At 46.6% G+C, this 17007-nt stretch overlaps 1 protein-coding gene across 1 annotated transcript; it reads left to right on the top strand.

The window, feature by feature from the left end:
- The first annotated feature begins 72 nt into the window (after positions 1-72).
- On the top strand, positions 73-15229 carry MRPS15 (mitochondrial ribosomal protein S15). The gene is made up of 8 exons (XM_075909127.2): positions 73-277; positions 1549-1611; positions 2143-2218; positions 3430-3478; positions 4951-5035; positions 7241-7299; positions 13039-13230; positions 15024-15229. The coding sequence occupies exons 1-8, from the start codon at positions 154-156 to the stop codon at positions 15141-15143; spliced, it is 768 nt and encodes a 255-aa protein (XP_075765242.1). The 5' UTR covers positions 73-153; the 3' UTR covers positions 15144-15229.
- Positions 15230-17007: the final 1778 nt, after the last annotated feature.

The following is a 17007-nucleotide window of genomic DNA, read 5'->3' as shown; positions in this document are numbered from 1 at the left end:
AGCCCAGCCCAGCCCGGTTAAAGCCAACCCAGCCACTGCCCGCCCCTTCTCCGCCCTCTATCGATTAGCTCGGCGCCGCCGCTCAGCGATCGATTGGCCGGGTCTGTCTCAAGATGGCGGCGCCCATGTCCGCCAGTCGCTAGGGCGGCGGAGATGCTGCTGCGGGGACTCCGCGGGGCGCTGGGCTGGGCCCTGAGCTGCCGCCTGCCAGGCCCCGGCTGGAGCAGGGGGGCCGGCGGGGCCCTGCGCCTGCAGGAGGCGGGAGAGGGGCGCGCGGGTGAGGCGGCCAGCGCGGCTCGAGAGGAAAGGCCCGCACGTGGGGGGGGGGGGGGTTGGAAACTGGAGGGGGGGCTAGGGAAGGGGGCGGGGGGGTTGGAAACTGGAGGGGGGGCTAGGGAAGGGGGCGGGGGGGTTGGAAACTGGAGGGGGGGCTAGGGAAGGGGGCGGGGAGGGGGTTGGAAACTGGAGGGGGGGGCTAGGGAAGGGGGCGGGGAGGGGGTTGGAAACTGGAGGGGGGGCTAGGGAAGGGGGCGGGGAGGGGGTTGGAAACTGGAGGGGGGGGGCTAGGGAAGGGGGCGGGGAGGGGGTTGGAAACTGGAGGGGGGGGGGAAGGGAAAAGGGGGGGCGGGGAGGGGGTTGGAAACTGGAGGGGGGGGGGAAGGGAAACTGGGGGGGCGGGGAGGGGGTTGGAAACTGGAGGGGGGGGCTAGGGAAGGGGGCGGGGAGGGGGTTGGAAACTGGAGGGGGGGGGGAAGGGAAAAGGGGGGGCGGGGAGGGGGTTGGAAACTGGAGGGGGGGGCTAGGGAAGGGGGGGCGGGGAGGGGGTTGGAAACTGGAGGGGGGGCTAGGGAAGGGGCGGGGAGGGGGTTGGAAACTGGAGGAGAAGGGAGGGAGGAGCTGCGGAAAGAAAGAGGGAGATCAAGGAGGGGCAGGGAACTGGAGGGGGAGTTAAGGGCCTTGGGCGTAAGGGGAGATTCTGGTGCAGTTGTCTGAGGGCAGGGGGGGGGGGGGGGCGTGGTTGCTGGTGGAGTTCTAGGCCAGCGGTGCTTGCAGGAGGGGGGGGGGGGTGCAGCATATAGGCTCCCTGTCCACTCTAAGGTGATGTGGGAAATCCCAGGGGTCCCACAACTGGGAGATTGGGCCCAAGGGATGGTGCTGATCCCTGGGAGGCGGAGGAGAGGTCAGAGGTACTTGAGGCCACAGGACAGAGTGAATGCGAGATCCCAAAATGCAGCGAGTACTTGGGTGTTAACAGGTTGGGGTAGGTGAGGGCCTGCGGGGCCAAGAGTCTTGTGTGCAGGGGTAACACTGGGTCAGTTGTTTCTTAGTTGGCTGCTGGCCATGCTTGATCCCCGAGCACTGTGGTAGTCCATGCATTTCAACCCCAAGCACCAATACCACTTTCTTGGTTGCCAGCTCCTTTAGCTGATTCCCACCTCAACCTCCAAGATAAGCGTCTGTGCCAATATGTTCTATTGAGTTTCTTTCCAAATGTCAGAAGTATATAGATGAAAGGTGTCTAGTTAATCTTTGCTTTCTCCCATTAAGTTTATAGCCCACTTGTTCAGACAGCCAGATGTTATGCCAGGCCTGCCAAAAAGAAGCAGCAAGGTATGGTAGAGACTGGATTTTTACCATATTTCAAAATGTTTTGTTGTTAATAACATTAACATTGTCACCAATTTGATGGTAGAGGAAGAGGAAAAGGGTTACATCCTAAATATGTTATTAGCCACTTGATCTGGGGGAAAGGGGGAATGTTTGAGTCATTTAAGTCATGCTGCAGAACTCTTAAAAAACCATTTTTAGACAGCAAGCGTGCTGGGTTGATCAGAAATCTTAATTGGGCAGTCATTTTGCAAATATACAGGGAATGCTTGCTGAAGTCAGTGGGTCAGACCTTAAATCCATAATACTATGGACAGCAAGCAGGACCATATCAATTCCCATCAATTGGTTTCTTGTCCCTCTTCAAGTTCAGTTCTAAACTGCTCTCTTGGTTTTCTCTTCCACAGTTGAGACGTTCCCTTCTTTGCTTTTGAATTTTCTCCCTCTGATCCATTCCCCTCCCAAATTCTCTGCGGTGTGAGACAAGCCCTGATCTGATGTGCCCTTCCTCACATGTTGATCTTTCCTTTCTAGCACTCCTCAGCCATCTGGATGATATTCCTCCTACCATGCTGAAGAAAGATTATGCTAATGTCCCAATAATAGATAAGTATGTGACAGAAGCAAGGGAAGGGGGAATGCTTAATTATCTCAGAGGTTTAATTATTATAGACCTAACCACAGAAAGTGATAGTTGTAGTACTACTAGCACTTACATAACACTGTACAGTCATTCACTTGCTGTCTAGAACAACAGTGGGCAATAATTTTTGCAGGGGGCCACTTAATGAATTTTGCTACATGGTCGTGGGCTGGCTCTCTCTCTCTCCTGACCTCCCCCTGGTGTCTCTTAATACTTTTAAAAGGCAGAGGTGTAGCAGGGGGACCAGGTGTGAGCCAGGAATCAGCTGATTCCTGGCTTCTGCCTGGTCCCAGATGCTATGTTAATACGTTTTCAATGTATTAACAGCTGCCAGATTCTTAATACATTTGAAAAGCAGCAGTGGGAGGGACTGGGAGTGAGCCGGGAATCAGCTGTTTCCCGGTTGACACCCGGTCCCCCACACTGTGCCTCTGCCTCCCCTACCCCCAAGATGGTTCTGGGGGGGTCTGACTTTTAAGCCAGCCCCTCAGATCACTGGCTCCTGCTCCCCCCTTGCTGCCTTTCTCTGATAGAGCCAGCGGGGGTGGGGGAAAAGCAACTAGTCAAGTTACTACTACTCGACTGTCCGATAATCATATGCTTATCGGGTAGTTGACTAGTCGCTTACATCCTTAGAGAGAATTGCAGAAGTTTTGAAATAATGGCTCTGGAGTCTGAAATTTGCAGAAGTGACTACTAATTATAAGAACAAGCTGAGAATCCAAAATTAGTAGTCACTTCTGCAATTTGGGCCCAGCCTGCATTTGTGAACCCCTACTGACTTCTACCGGAAGGTGCACAGATCATGGCCTTAAGAGGAATCGTTTTGTCTTTGAATGTTCGCTGAAAGCTAATCTTCAGCACCAGAAGTGCACATCAGGCAGGTTTTGGAAGTATCAGTACTCTGTGGTGAAAGGAAACATTTCAGTCCTACTATCCAATTAAAACAAAATCTACATAGTAACTTTTAGAAATGATTTCTTTTCATGAGCAGAAGAGATGGTTTGATTTGATTATTATTTTACATTGGTAAAAAGCCTACTCTATTTTAAAGCTCTTTAGAAACGCTTACAGAAATGTTAATCTGTTCTGAAAATGTAAATCAACCTTCAGAGTTAAAATAAATACATTACATGTGTTGCTTTGTTTTATAAATCAAATATCTGAAATCTCTACAGGGTTGATGATGTGGTGAAAAGATTATTGTCTCTGGAAATGGCAAGCCAGGTTAGTACCTCTAGTTGTGCAAACGCTGGGAATTTGGTTGGCAATGTCGCTGTAAGATCTGACTATACACTGACATTTATTTTATAAATTACTTCTTTGGGTTTGTTAGTTTTGCCAAGTGACTTCGCACCTGGTGGTTAAAGCACCCTGATCGATGGTAATTAGCTGAAAATATACCTAAAATTCACCAAAAAACTGTCATTTTATATGAATAAAAATCTAAAAATAAGTGAGAAAACGCTATGCCATAGGGCTGTTGAGTGACAGGAAATTCTAGAAAATAATTCATGGTCAACATTTAATTTTTAAAACTGATTTTATTGCTATTCTTGAATGCCCCAAAAATGCAGGCATATAAAAGCCAAGAGAAGGCACTCATTCCATGAAGCTGCTTCCTATCTATATTAAAATTGTACAAGAATAGGAAACATGTGGATAATGGAGTCCTCCAAGTGCACTAAAAGAGACCAGGTCCAGTTTCTGCTCCTTCCTTCAGCATGTTAGTGGGAGCTTGGAACACTTTGGTGCAGTCATGGTCCAGCCTACAAACCGTTAAATGTCTGAGTGCTGTTCAGATATTAATACAAGGGAAACACTTAATAATACTACCCTTATGTGGCAGAATACATAACTTGTAGTTAGACTTGGAGGAATTTAATTATTTTATAATTTTACAGATATTACCAATGTTTATTTTTAAGCGTTACTATTTACATTTTCATAGTTGTGGGAACTTATGGGAGGGTACGATAATTATTTAACAACTGTACACATTGAGAGTCAAAAAGATCAAGCTGTTTAACCTTTAAAATACAAATTGTAAACACCACATGTCAAAATATACAAAGTAAGTATTCTTAAGTCAGACTCTTAATAAGAATAATGCTGTATGAAAACTTATCTTGCCTATCTGTAAATTTTGATTGTTATCAATGGAATATTTTTTCATCTGTGTGCGTGTATGTGCAGTGAAATCAACCTTTATCTAATTCCTTTCACACTAAGGCTGATGTTGCTTAATAACAAATTTCTCTTATTAAGGAGAGAAACTGCCAAGATTCTGAAGGGGAGACAGGCCTGGATGAATCTTTGGGCATCTCAGTTAAAGGGCACAAAGGGGTTTGAGTTTCCCCATCTGTGTGTGCCTTAAAAAAAGGGCATTCCTTGACTTTGGGCCTAAAAATGGTCTTTCTAGGGCTTACAGCTGAGAACTTCCTGTGTTGTTTTCTGCCATACTCTGGTGCTATCACAATCTCACACTGAGTGGCTGCCTTTCCCTACGCACTTTGCTGTCTGAAGGAGCTCATGCATTGAGCAAAACCATTCATGAAATAGTTGGCTTTTCCCCCATGCTTCCTTTGGGCATGTTGGATTGGTGTCAGTGCTTTGACGCATTGGGGTGTCTTGCATCTACAATAATCCCAAGTAAAATAAAAAGCTGAGATCCCTGATTTCTGTCTGTCTGCCCACAGAGGGAAAGAGTGAAGATAAAGATGCAGCAGTTGGCAGATAAAGTCAGGAGGAGTCCCAGTGACAGAGGTTCCTGCGAGGTACAAAGTAAGTCCAAGAGCCAGAGGGAAATCCTCAATGGAAAACATCCATTGAGGGGGAGGGATAGCTCAGTGGTTTGAGCATTGGCCTGCTAAACCCAGGGTTATGAGTTCAATCCTTGTGGAGGCCATTTAGGGATTTGGGGCAAAAATTCATCAGGGATGGTACTTGGTCCTGCTGAGAAGGCAGGGGACTGGACTCGATGACCTTTCAAGGTCCCTTCCAGTTCTAGGAGATAGGCAATCTCCATTTTTTATTTATATATATATATATATATATATATAAAAAAACCCTCTGCTTTTATCCAGCAGTTTCTCCTATCATTTCACCAAGGCTTTGGGGATGTTAAAATGGTTAATCAGTTAACTGTTGCAACACGGTTCTACTGTCTGGCCCACCATTTGACCCCACTACGGCCATGGGGTCCCACAGCTGGCTATCACTGAAGTTAAGTGGCAAGGGCCAGTTAATTCATAAGTATACAAGTAAGCCTTATGCTTACCAGTAAGTTTACCAGTTAACTGGTTGATGCCCTTACAAGGCTTTTGTGAGAGCTACAAGCGCCACCGTTGTGGGAGCACTGGGAAGGTGCTTTTCCACTCGCAAAGGGTGCAGTTTGAACTTTTCTGATGATTGTCTGCTACTGCTGCATAGAGAGAGACTGATGAGATCTGTTAGGAAGAGTGGGAACAGGGCCTCTCTGTCCCACAACAGAAGAGTTCAGACTGTGGGCTTTGTTTAGCACTGGAAATGAAGGACTTTCGTAGCTGTGCTGCGGGGAGCCATGCAGTTCTGCATGAGCCTGAGCTTGATGTTGCGGTAATACTTTCACAGTAAATGTCTCTTCTGGTTTTTCCTCCACTGTTTCTGCAACTGTTATGTCTCATGCTTGTCAGCATGAAGCAATACTATGGGGAGGGAGTGCATGGTAGGAATTGTGGCTTTTGAAAGTTCATCATGAGGTTTGGAAATAAAACCCCTTTCTGTGCACATACCAATGGTTTAATGAAACCCCAAAGGATGAGCGCAGAGGTGGGGGCCAGGCTGCTGCATGACAATTCATTTGGCAGGGTGTAACCTTGCCCAGGATTTTGTATGGGAGGGAGGGAGAGGTGCAAGGCTGGCCCTACCATGAGGCGAACTGAGGCGGCCGCCTCAAGTGCCAGACCGTGTTAGGGGGGGCGCAGTAGGACCCAAAGTGTAGAAAATTGTGTCTGCTGCTGGTGCGTATGTAGGTAGCAGAGCAGTACCATGAGAGGAGTAGAACAGGAAGAAGGCAGAATTGAGACCTTTCAAAGTTTTGGCCCAAGAGAGGCATCATTTGAGCTCCCCACCTCAGGTGCCAAAATGGCCCTGGAGAGGTGAATTCCTCTAAACAACATGACCCTGTGTTAAAGCTCCATGCTGAAACTGGCAGCCATTGTCACCCCTTTCTGCATCAGGAAAACAGAGATTTGCTTCTCCGGGTTTAGAGAGGCAGCCGTGTTAGTCTGTTTCAGCAAAAACTACAAGGAGTCCAGCGGCGCTCCTTGTTTTTTATTCTGGGCTTAGTCAAAGTGCTAGAAAGTTTGAGAACAGTCAGCCTTCCTTCTAGTGCTTTCCATTACAGTTGTCTGCTAGGAGTCTTTCCAGTGGCAGTGCTGAAGTGTCACACCCCAAAGGCAGTGTGTGGATTAACCAGTTCCAAGCATCCATGTTGCACAAACCACCGCAGCTGGCAGTTTCAGCACAATGGCTGAATTGGCCACGGAAATCGAACTTCTCGCCATCAGAGGCAATTCCTCCAGGCCAAGGCTGAGGTGCCTTGGTAGGGGGTGATAGGTACTGCTGGGTCTGGATGTGCTATTTAACTATAGTCAAGGGTGGGCTTTTTCCTATTCCTCTTCAACCCAAGCAGAGTGAGTGAATATAAAGCTGTCAGTTAAGCAGAGCAGCAAACATGTAATCTGGAAAGGCAGGCTCTCAACTGTTATTAAAAATACATAATAGACAATTTCACAATAACTTTAAAACTGACATCTAGGTTTATGGGGTATTTGAATTTTGAAGGCATATTTTGCATTTTATTTATAAATTCTGTGCAGATGTTCAATGTTCTGTACAAATCTGGTACCAAAGTGTATCTGTTGTAGCATGTCAGAAGCTTGAAAAAACATCCGTGGCAGAGAATGCATAGCTGCTTTGATGCAGTCTCTTGTTTGTCTCTTACAGCTGCTGTTTTGACTGCCAAGATTCAAACGTATCAGGAGCACCTTCACATGCACCCCAAGGTAATTCTCATGAGAGATGTAATCTACAAACTTGAGACCAGCCAGAGAGTCTTGTACTTTGATTCAGAATTAGAGGATTTTAATGGTGTGGGAGATCCTAATTCAGTTTTAGAAATGTTTGTTTCTCCTCCCTTCTAAAGCAGTGAGGTCACTGGTAGGGTTTGAAGCTTGCCTCTGCCTCCTGTGCTGCTGCTTCTCTATCAGAGGCACCAGCAAAGAGGAGGGGAAGGCAGGAGCCAATACACGTGGGGAGCCAGCTTTTAAGCCAGCTCTCCATGCAGCCGCTACCCACCCGCCTTGCTGCCTCTCACAGAGACGGGAGGGGCAGGCAGGAGCCGCCTGGCCTCTGCCCTGCCTCGGCCCTGCTGCTGCCTCTGTCAGGGCAGGAGAGGCTGCCGCGGAGCAGTCTCTGTCCGCAGCAGGTCCAGGCTCATCACAAACAGAGGCTGCTCTGTGGGGTGCCAGCACAGCCTCTGTCTATGGGGAGCAGACAGGGGCTGCTTCTTCCCCACAGGGCAGCAGGCAAGAGCCAGTGTAATGGGTAGGGGGAGTGCTGACCAGTACCCACTGACAAAGGGTGTGTCTACACAGCAAAATTATTTCAGAATAATGGCCGTTATTTCGAAATAACTATGTGAGCGTCTACACAGCAATTCCGTTATTTCTAAATAACAGACGGCTTATTCCAACTTCTGTAAACCTCATTCCATGAAGAATACCACCTGTTCTGAAATAGCTATGTTGAAATAAGGCGTGTGTAAATGCTCCACTTCTGCTATTTCGAAATAGTCCCTCACGAGGGACTTTCTAAGTTATTCCTCCTGGGGCTCTAAATCGAGATAGGCTTACCTAATGGAGACACACTGCCTCGGACTAATTTTGAGACTTCCCTGCGGTGTAGACATTCTATTTTGAAATAAACTATTTCTGAATAACTATTCTGGAGTAGCTTATTCTGAAATAACTGTGCAGTGTAGATATAGCCTACGGGGTTAAACTCAGGTAACTAGTTATGGTGGAGGCCAAGAGAATCAACTGAGGCTATGTCTAGACTGCAAGCTTCTTTCGAAAGAAGCTTTTCTGGAAGAGATCTTCCACACAGCAAAAGCGCCACATTTGTGGGACGTTATCTTGCATTTAAGTTGTGATTAGTCTGGATGGAGTGGCCACCAGGGCACCTGTGTTGTTTCCTGGAGGCCTCATCTTTCAAAAGAACTCCCTCTTCTGCATCCACACATGCCTTTTTCCGAAAAACTTTTTTGGAAAACGGCTTCTTCCTCGTAGAACGAGGTTTACCGCCATCAGAAAAACCCCTCCGTTCTTTTGACTTTCTGTCGAAAGCATTCAATGGCAGTGCGGACGCAAATATTGTTTTTCCAGAAAGATGGTCGTTTTCCGGAAAACGCTGCAGTGTAGATGCACTGCGATAAAGGATTGAAATTTGAATTGGATATAGATTCCTTGCCTGCTTTTTTTGTGTGGGAGAGAGAGAGATCAGGAGTTGAGAGACACAGAATGATTTAAACCCAGTCAGGACTACCATGCCTCCAAGAAATTCAGAGCGCAGGATTGGACAAAGAGAAAATTAGAAGTAAATAAATAGAAAAGTGAATCTAGTCTTGTTCAGAGTGTTTTTTTTTTCTTTATTTTGTGGTTTATTTTGTGGTTTGGTTTGAACTGTTCTCTGTGAATCTCTGCCTCCCCTCCCCATTTACCATCTAGCATTGTGCCCAGAGGCTTTTCTCTGTGTTTTTAATTTGTTTTCCGTAGTTGCCCTGTAACCTCTACCCACCAAATATGCTTTCTCAAGTTTATCTTTTGTTTTGTAATAAAAATAACTCTTTTTAAGGCGGTGATCAGATTCTTGTGTTCTGAAGGAACAGGAGGTCTGCATGTCTCAGGCTGAGAGGTCAGCTACCAGAGACTGCAGCTTGTTTTTCTGTTTCCAAGCTCTTTTAGGGCAAAAGAGCTTGGGGTACCCCTGGGGGTGGTTTCAAGTGTTCACCTCTGGTTTTTAGGGATAAAAATTACTTGATGGTGGCAAAGACCTCCCAAAATCAGTGTATTGTGATTGGGGGGGGGGTTGTAACCAGTGCCTATAGAGGCAAGTTTTTTAAGCTCTCTTGCGGGCCCTCAGCTTCTGCACTCAGAGTGCCAGCCTTGACAGCTAGTCTGTGCGGGGAGCCTGTTTTTAAATACAATGTGGGGTGGCTTGGTGCTTGCAGGAATGCACTGGCTGCTGGCCTCCCCCCAGGGTCTATTGAATAATTGTGTAACCAATCATATTTAGTACAGTTACATAATTATTCAATTACACAGTATCTAACATTCCTAGTACAGATAGGCTTTTCAAATGTTCATTATTTAACATTTTATATTTATATATATATATATCTGCTAGAAATCCATTCACTTCTGGTTATCAAACACTTTTACCAGACAGGATTTATTTCAGTGCCACGATGACTTAAAATCTAGTTCTGCTGTTTCAAGACTCCTAGGTTTAAAGTCCAAACTTTGAGCATCAGCAAAAATGAGTTTGTGGACAAGATGCCCTTAACTTGATGAAGTTGTACCAGCTTGGAAATGTAGTAACACGATATGCCCCGACATTGTGCTTCAGTTTCTTACATTAAAATTGTTCACCATTTATCCTTACGGTTTTGGAATTAAAATCTTTAAGGTCTCATCTACGCTACAGAGTTAGGTCGATGCAAAGCAGTTTGTCAACAGTTATAAAAGTGTCTACTCTTCAGTTTTCCTCCCAACAACGTGACTGCCACCTTACACTGATTTAATAACTTCATCTCTAAGAGTGGTGCGGAGTCATGGTTGATGTAGTTAGGTTGATGCAGTGTCAGAGTAGACACTGCATTGCTTGTGTTACTGTTACAGGCTTTCAGGAGCCATCCCACAGTTCACCCATACTGACAGTCCAATACAAGTGCTCTTGATGAGGGCACACAATACTGACATGAGGAGCAAAGTGTTGATACACCCCAGTAATGTAACTACTGTGATTGCCATCCTAAATCAGATCAACTTAATTTTGTAGTGTACATAAGGTCGGGGTTGTTATTACTGGACTGGGGTCCAGCTATTCCAGTCTCCAGCCTATACCAGCACTTATACCTTCTCTTTCAGCAAAAAACAGAAACCCTTGAAATGCAGTTGGCTAAAAGAGCAAGAATTGTGCATAGGGTGTCGGGAAGGGATTGCGTCTGACTCCTACAGGCGGTGTTTATGCCCGGAAGCTGGCAATTCCCCTAATAGCATGGTTGAACTGTCCACCGCCTATCTAAACTCTTTTGCCAATGATGAACCAAATAGAGCCTATCAGGTTGAACAGGTCCCAAATTTAGCCTTGGTGAAAACACAGCTAAATGCTTTCTGTAGGATTCTTGGAACAATACATATCAGTGGAAGCAGAGCTTTTAGCCAATCAGACTTCCCCTTTCATCTTTGGCTCCTGGCCATTGCAGCTTATGCTAGGGCAAAGGAACATGAGAATGAAATTGAGTAGAAAAAGGGAATATATGAATTGATTAAATTTTTCATATTTTCTTATAAGAATCTGAGGTGCCAGTTAGGGATGTAAGTGACTACTTGACTAAATGATACGCCTAGGCTACTCGCACCCCCCGTTGCTGCCTCTGTGTCAGAAGCTGGTTCCCCCCAGCATCGTCTCTGTGGTGCTGCTTCCCTCACCCCAACCTACGAGATGCAGTAGCACGAGATAGCAGGGGAAGGGTCGCTGCCAGAGCAGCCTCGACCCTGGGCCACTGCAGACATGGGCTACTTCTTACCTTGTGGATAAGGGGGAAGCGGTGGATGTGGTATACGTAGACTTTAATAAGGCATTTGATATGGTCTCACGTGACCTTCTTATCAATAAACTAGGCAAATACAACTTAGATGGGGCTACTATAAGGTGGGTGCATAACTGGCTGGATAACCATTCTCAGAGAGTAGTTATTAACGGTTCACAATCATGCTGGAAGGACATAAGTGGGGTTTATTTTGGGAATGGTTCTATTCAATATCTTCATCAACAATTTAGATGATGGCATAGAGAGTACACTTATTAAGTTTGCAGATGATACCAAGCTGGGAGGGGTTGCAACTTCTTTGGAGAATAGGGTTGTAATACAAAATTATCTGGACAAACTGGAGAAATGATCTGAGGTAAATAGGATGCAGTTTAATCAGGACAAATGCAAAGTGCTTCACTTAGGAAGAAACAATCAGTTTAACACATACAGAATGGGAAGCGACCGCCTAGGAAGGAATACTGCAGAAAGGGATCCAGTGGTCATAGTGGACCACACGCTAAATATGAGTCAACAGAGTGACACTGCTGCAAAAAAAGCAAACATGATTCTGGGATGCACTAACAGGAGTGTTATGAGCAAGACACACAAAGTCATTCTTCCACTCTAGTCTGCACTGATTCGGCCTCAATTGGAGTATTGTGTCCAGTTCTGGACACAAAAATGTTGTGGAGAAATTGGAGAGGGTCCAGAGAAGAGCAACAATAATAATTATAGATCTAAAAAACATGACCTATGAGGGAAGAGTGAAGGGATTGGGCTTTTTTAGTTTGGAAAAGAGTAAACTGAGAGGGGACATGATAGCGGTTTTCAAGTATCTAAAAGGGTGTCAAGAAGAGGGAGAAAAATTGTTCCCCTTGGCCTGTGAGGGTAGGACAAGAAGCTATGGGCTTAAACTGCAGCAAGGGAGCTTCAGGATGGACATTAGGAAAAACTTCCTAACAGTCAGGGTGGTTAAACACTGGGATAAATTGCCAGGGAGGCTGTGGAATCTCCATCACTGGAGATACTTAAGAGCAGGTTGGACGGACCTCTATCAGGCATGGTTCTAGACCAGGGCTACTCAACATGCGACCCATTTGTTTGTGGCCCACAGCCCACAGGTGGGATCCTTTGAACATGGCTTCCACTGGGAACATACTCCACAACGGCAAGTCAATATATTGGTGTTCTGTTGAGATACGTTTTAGTAGTTAAATTCTGGACTGTCAATGCTCATTAAAAGTGCTGTCATATGGGTGGAAATCGGGTAAATATTGCATTTTATTAATATCAGCGGAACTGACTTAAATGGAGCCTACATGTTGTAGACTTGCCTTAATCCTTGTATTCATGCCCGTCAGTGTGAAATAAGCCATTTGCATATATATATTTACATGTATATGCAATCACACTTAAGCTGCAGCCCTCAGCATGTGCTGTGAGTATCATTGTGGCCTGCGGGGGCTTCCAAAGTTGAGTAGCCCTGTTCTAGATGGTGCTTGGTTCCGCCGTGAGGGAAGGGGACTAGACTTGATCTCTCAAGATCCCGTCCTGTTCTAGTATTCTATGATTCTACTTCACCTGGGCAGGCAGCCTGGCTCGGTCTGGGACCAAACCTGCCCCCCAGCTCCTCCTACATTTTAAATTGCAGTGCCACAGCAAGGTTTGGTTCCAGACCTGGCACGAACCAGGCTGCCTTCCCCTATCGACTAATCAAGCGGTCGATAAAAAAAATTCTGTTGACTACTCAATTAGTAAATTAACCCCATTTTAATATCCCTAGTGCCCATTATATATTCTAAAGAAAACTGTTCTTAAAATGTTACTCTTAACTCTCCCCATCAGCAATAAGTGGAACCATTGTGAATTACTGGCTGGGATGGAGTTACAGTCTGATTGCAACTAACGTATATTGAATCCTGTGCAGGACAAAAGAAACCGGCGTGTCATGCTGATGGCCATAGATCAGCGGAAGAAATTGCTCAAGTACCTGCGCCGCACCCGGTATGACATCTTTGAGCGCACGTGCAAGGTGCTGGGTATCGAGTACATGTTACCGCCACCCTATTGCAGGAGAATGACCCGGCGATGGGTTGCTAAGAAGGCTTTCTGCCTCAAGGTATGAAGTGCAATTAGCCAGCTCAGCTGGGTGTCATTTCAAGGGGAGCAGGCTGGGGACCTGCTTGCACAGCGAGAGCAGATCTTCCTGCCAAAGTTTGGATCACTGCTCACTGGATTTAGTGAGGCAGGTTTGAGGATCACACTGGCATAGGATTTGAGTTTGAAGAGTCAGTAAGAGAGAGGAGCTCTCCAAACAGTGCCATGGAAGGTGAGTTAGGAGCTGGAGGTGCAGGAGTCACTGAGGATGTGTCTACTCTAGGAAATTATTTTTAAATAACTAAATTTGACTTAACTCCCAATTTTACACAATTGAAATAGCACGTTCCCACTATGAGGAAAGCCTCAAAATTAATCCAAAGCAGGCTCCGTTAACATGGACGAGCTACCTCAACTTAGAGCCCCAGGAAGCTTGGGGAGTAATTAGTTTGAATTACTCTGGGGAATCGTTATTTCAAAATAGCAGCACCGGAGTGTCCCTGAGGAAAGCAGGAGTATGGAGTTCGAAATACTGGATCAGTTATTTAGAAATAATTGCTTGGAAGTGTGGATGCTCTTAAATTTGACATAAAGGGGGTTATTTCGAAATAACGCCCTAGTGTACACCAGGGCTGAGTGGGATACAATTACATCTTGCTTTTTAACGATCTGGTGATGGTGCTGAATTGCTATGAATGAGAAATTTGACTTTCAGTTGCAAGCTTGGGACAAATCCACTTTTTCAGAGTCTGGCCTGGAGATTGAAGATTTAAAAATGAAAGTGTGAGAACTTCTGTTATTTGCTGAAAAAGGGATGTGGGCCTCAGCTGAGGGTCAGAGTCTAACTTGTCAGCTACATCCGCAGTTTTCAGTAATGGGTTCACAAGTGCTGTCAGGGTGGTGGTGGGGCACCAGAGGCATGGAGGTGAAGCCAGCTTGCCCTCCTCTACCCTCCCCAGCCAAGAGCAGCGTGGGATTGAAGTGTGCTGCTCCCCCCCCCTCAAGCGGGGAGCAGTGCGGGGCTGATGCCAGCACCCCCTCCCCCAATTCACCAAAGTCAGGAATGCCGTGGGGCTGAAGCCAGCAGCTTTAACACCCCCCCCCCACACACACACCCAAGCCAGGAGCAGTGGAGGGCTGAAGCGGGGAGCTCCAGCATGCCCTGTCCCTCCTGTTGAAGCTGAGACACGCACAACCCACACAGCCTCCAGCTACCCCCGCCTGCATGCAGCCCCTAGCTACCCCACTGCATCCTAAGTGGTTTTCAGAGTTTTTGAATGGGTTCCCCCCTTTGGGTTATATATTTTTGGTTGTGTCCCCCTCCTAGTCCGGGCAGGCTAGGTAACCCCCTGAGTGAACGAGGGGTGGAGGTGGTGCTCCCTCCCTGAACTCTGCCATGCCGAGCTTGCTTGAGCCCCACCAGCCCTTTCCCCCACCCCCAAAAATGGAAGTAAAACTGCCTATGCCCAAGGGTACACCCCCAGCCTGGAGCCAGAGCACCCCTGCCGCCTTCTTCCCCAGCCAGACCCTGGAGTTTTTATAGTATGTCAAAGGGGGGCTTCAGCAAGAAAAAGGTTGAGAACCCCGATCTACATTAGTGTAACTGAGAATGGAAGCAAAAAACCCTGAAAACTAATACACTAAGCTGTGTGGGTTGCTGCACTGAGACATGCAATATCCTTTCTAAACCTTGAGGTTAAGGATGATCTATTAAATCCCGTAAGTTCTTGCATGACCCCAGCTTGATGTTGGAATGGTTTTCAACAAGGCTACACAGTCTTCTTTTTCTCCATGCCCTATGCCTCTGTCCTGCAGGTTTTCAATGAGGTACAGAAACGGAAAGCACCAGAGAGGCTAAAGCAGAGGCGAGAATGGCAAGCAAAAGCAAGGGCCGCCAAGGAGCAGGCGCTGCAGAGTGAAGGGACCCCAGTGTAGCAGCACTCTGAGCAGATCTTATGTTCTGTGGCTGAATGTGAAAAATAATTTCTCCCTCCAAAATGCAATAAATGATTTTAAAGCTACTATTTCCAGTGTCTTGGTATGTGAGGAAGGTATGTGTAGTTTGTCCTTTCTATTGTGTGTGATTAAAAAACCTGAGGATGCAACGAAAATACCCAGTGGGTGAAATGATCCCTTTTGAGAGGCATCTAGTACTTCTCATTACACAATGCATGGTTTGGCTGGAGAACTCCTGTCATGAATAGGAGCTGCTAAGAAGAGTCTGACTTAGCTGGAGAGTGAGGAAAGGGTTAAGCAATTCTGGAGAGACACCTGAGGGAGGGGGCTTCGGGCATTCAGCCAATGAAATGAAGATAGGAATTTCAAACAGAGAGGGTTTTTTTCCTCTCTTCCTTTGTTTTCAGATCAGAGCAGTTTTTCTCCAAGTAGCAGGGGAGACAGACTTTCCCAGGAACGGACTCCTTGAAATGTGTTAAGTAGGGAAAACTTTAGACAGTCCATCAGGTTTTATTGTTTTCCTTGTTTGGAAATCATGTCTGAGCTGGTTAATTGTTTTTGTCTTTTGTAACTAAGAATTAGAGCCCAGGGATTCTCCCTGAGTCTATTTCAATCCATTGCTCTTAACACCCAGTCATTTACTATGCTTGCAACAGTAGTCTTGTTTTAATAATAAAAGTGTTTTCTTTTGGTTTTAGTTAACCAATATTGCGTGTCTGTGTCCTTAAATCTATGTTACCAGGGAGAAGCAGAACCACGTTGTTCTCTGCTGATTTGCGTTTGTTTTCCAACTCCAAGCAAAACGGAGGTTAGGGTAGGGAGGAGAGTTTTGCCTCAGGGAGTGCGGTTCAAGTGACCTCTTCCCTGGAAATGGGCTTGCTTTTTTTTAAATACACTTGATGGTAGCAGAAAACTAGTTTGTCTGTCTTTTTGGGTCTCAGGGAAACTGAAACCGGACAAGTTTGTCTCTGGGAGTTAGAGAGACAGGTTCTTACAGAGTTTATTCTGCTAGCCAGCCCTCATATCTACACTCGAAGTGCCAGGTTGGGCAATTCCGCCGTGACAACTCACTATCCAGTTTTGCTAGTGCCAGTTTAGATCAGGGTGGCAAAAGCCTCTCGGGGCCGGATCCAGCCTGCAAAGCAGTTCCAGGCCCCACCCCCTAATGCAGGGGTCAGCAACCTATGGCATACATGCCACTATTTTTGACTCTCTAAAGTATCAGTGGCACTCGGACCCGTACAAAGAGGTGAATAAGTCACATCTCGGCACGCCACTTCTGAAAGGTTGCTGACCCCTGCTCTAGCGTGTTGCCTGGGAGCCGGCGATGCACAAACCCTTTTATCTGCTTCTATTTAAAGGGCTTGCGTCTTCCCCACACCTTGCGTAGCATCCATGGGGAAGGTGCGAGCCCTTTAAATAGAAGCAGTTGAACGGGCTCACGTGTCTCTGGCTCTCTTGCAACGCACTAGCGGCGAGCCCTTTCAGTTGCTTCTATTGAAAGGACTCGCATTTGCTGGGCAGATGCATTGCCTGGCAGTCACCTGGCAGGCGCAAGCCCTTTAAACAGAAGCAATTGAAAGGACTCGCAGCTCTTGGTCCCATTGGCCCGTTGCCTGGGAACTGCCCAGGAGGCGTGAGCCCTTTCAATGGCTTTTATTAAAGGGCTTGTGCCTGCCAGGCGGCTGCCAGGCAACAGGTTAGCAGCGGGAGCGGCCAGCCATGTTATGTGAATTCTAAGCCTCCACCCCAGACTACTGTGGGAAGAGGCTGGCCCCCAGCACCCTCCCATCTGCTCCAGGTCCCTTCCATTGACAAGAAGTTAGGGAGCAGGCCAAGCAAA

This window comes from Pelodiscus sinensis, chromosome 26 (genome assembly GCF_052426305.1).
Source record: "Pelodiscus sinensis isolate ZL-2025 chromosome 26, ASM5242630v1, whole genome shotgun sequence".
Lineage (NCBI taxonomy): Eukaryota > Metazoa > Chordata > Testudines > Trionychidae > Pelodiscus > Pelodiscus sinensis.
This window is presented reverse-complemented; position numbering and strand designations above follow the sequence as displayed.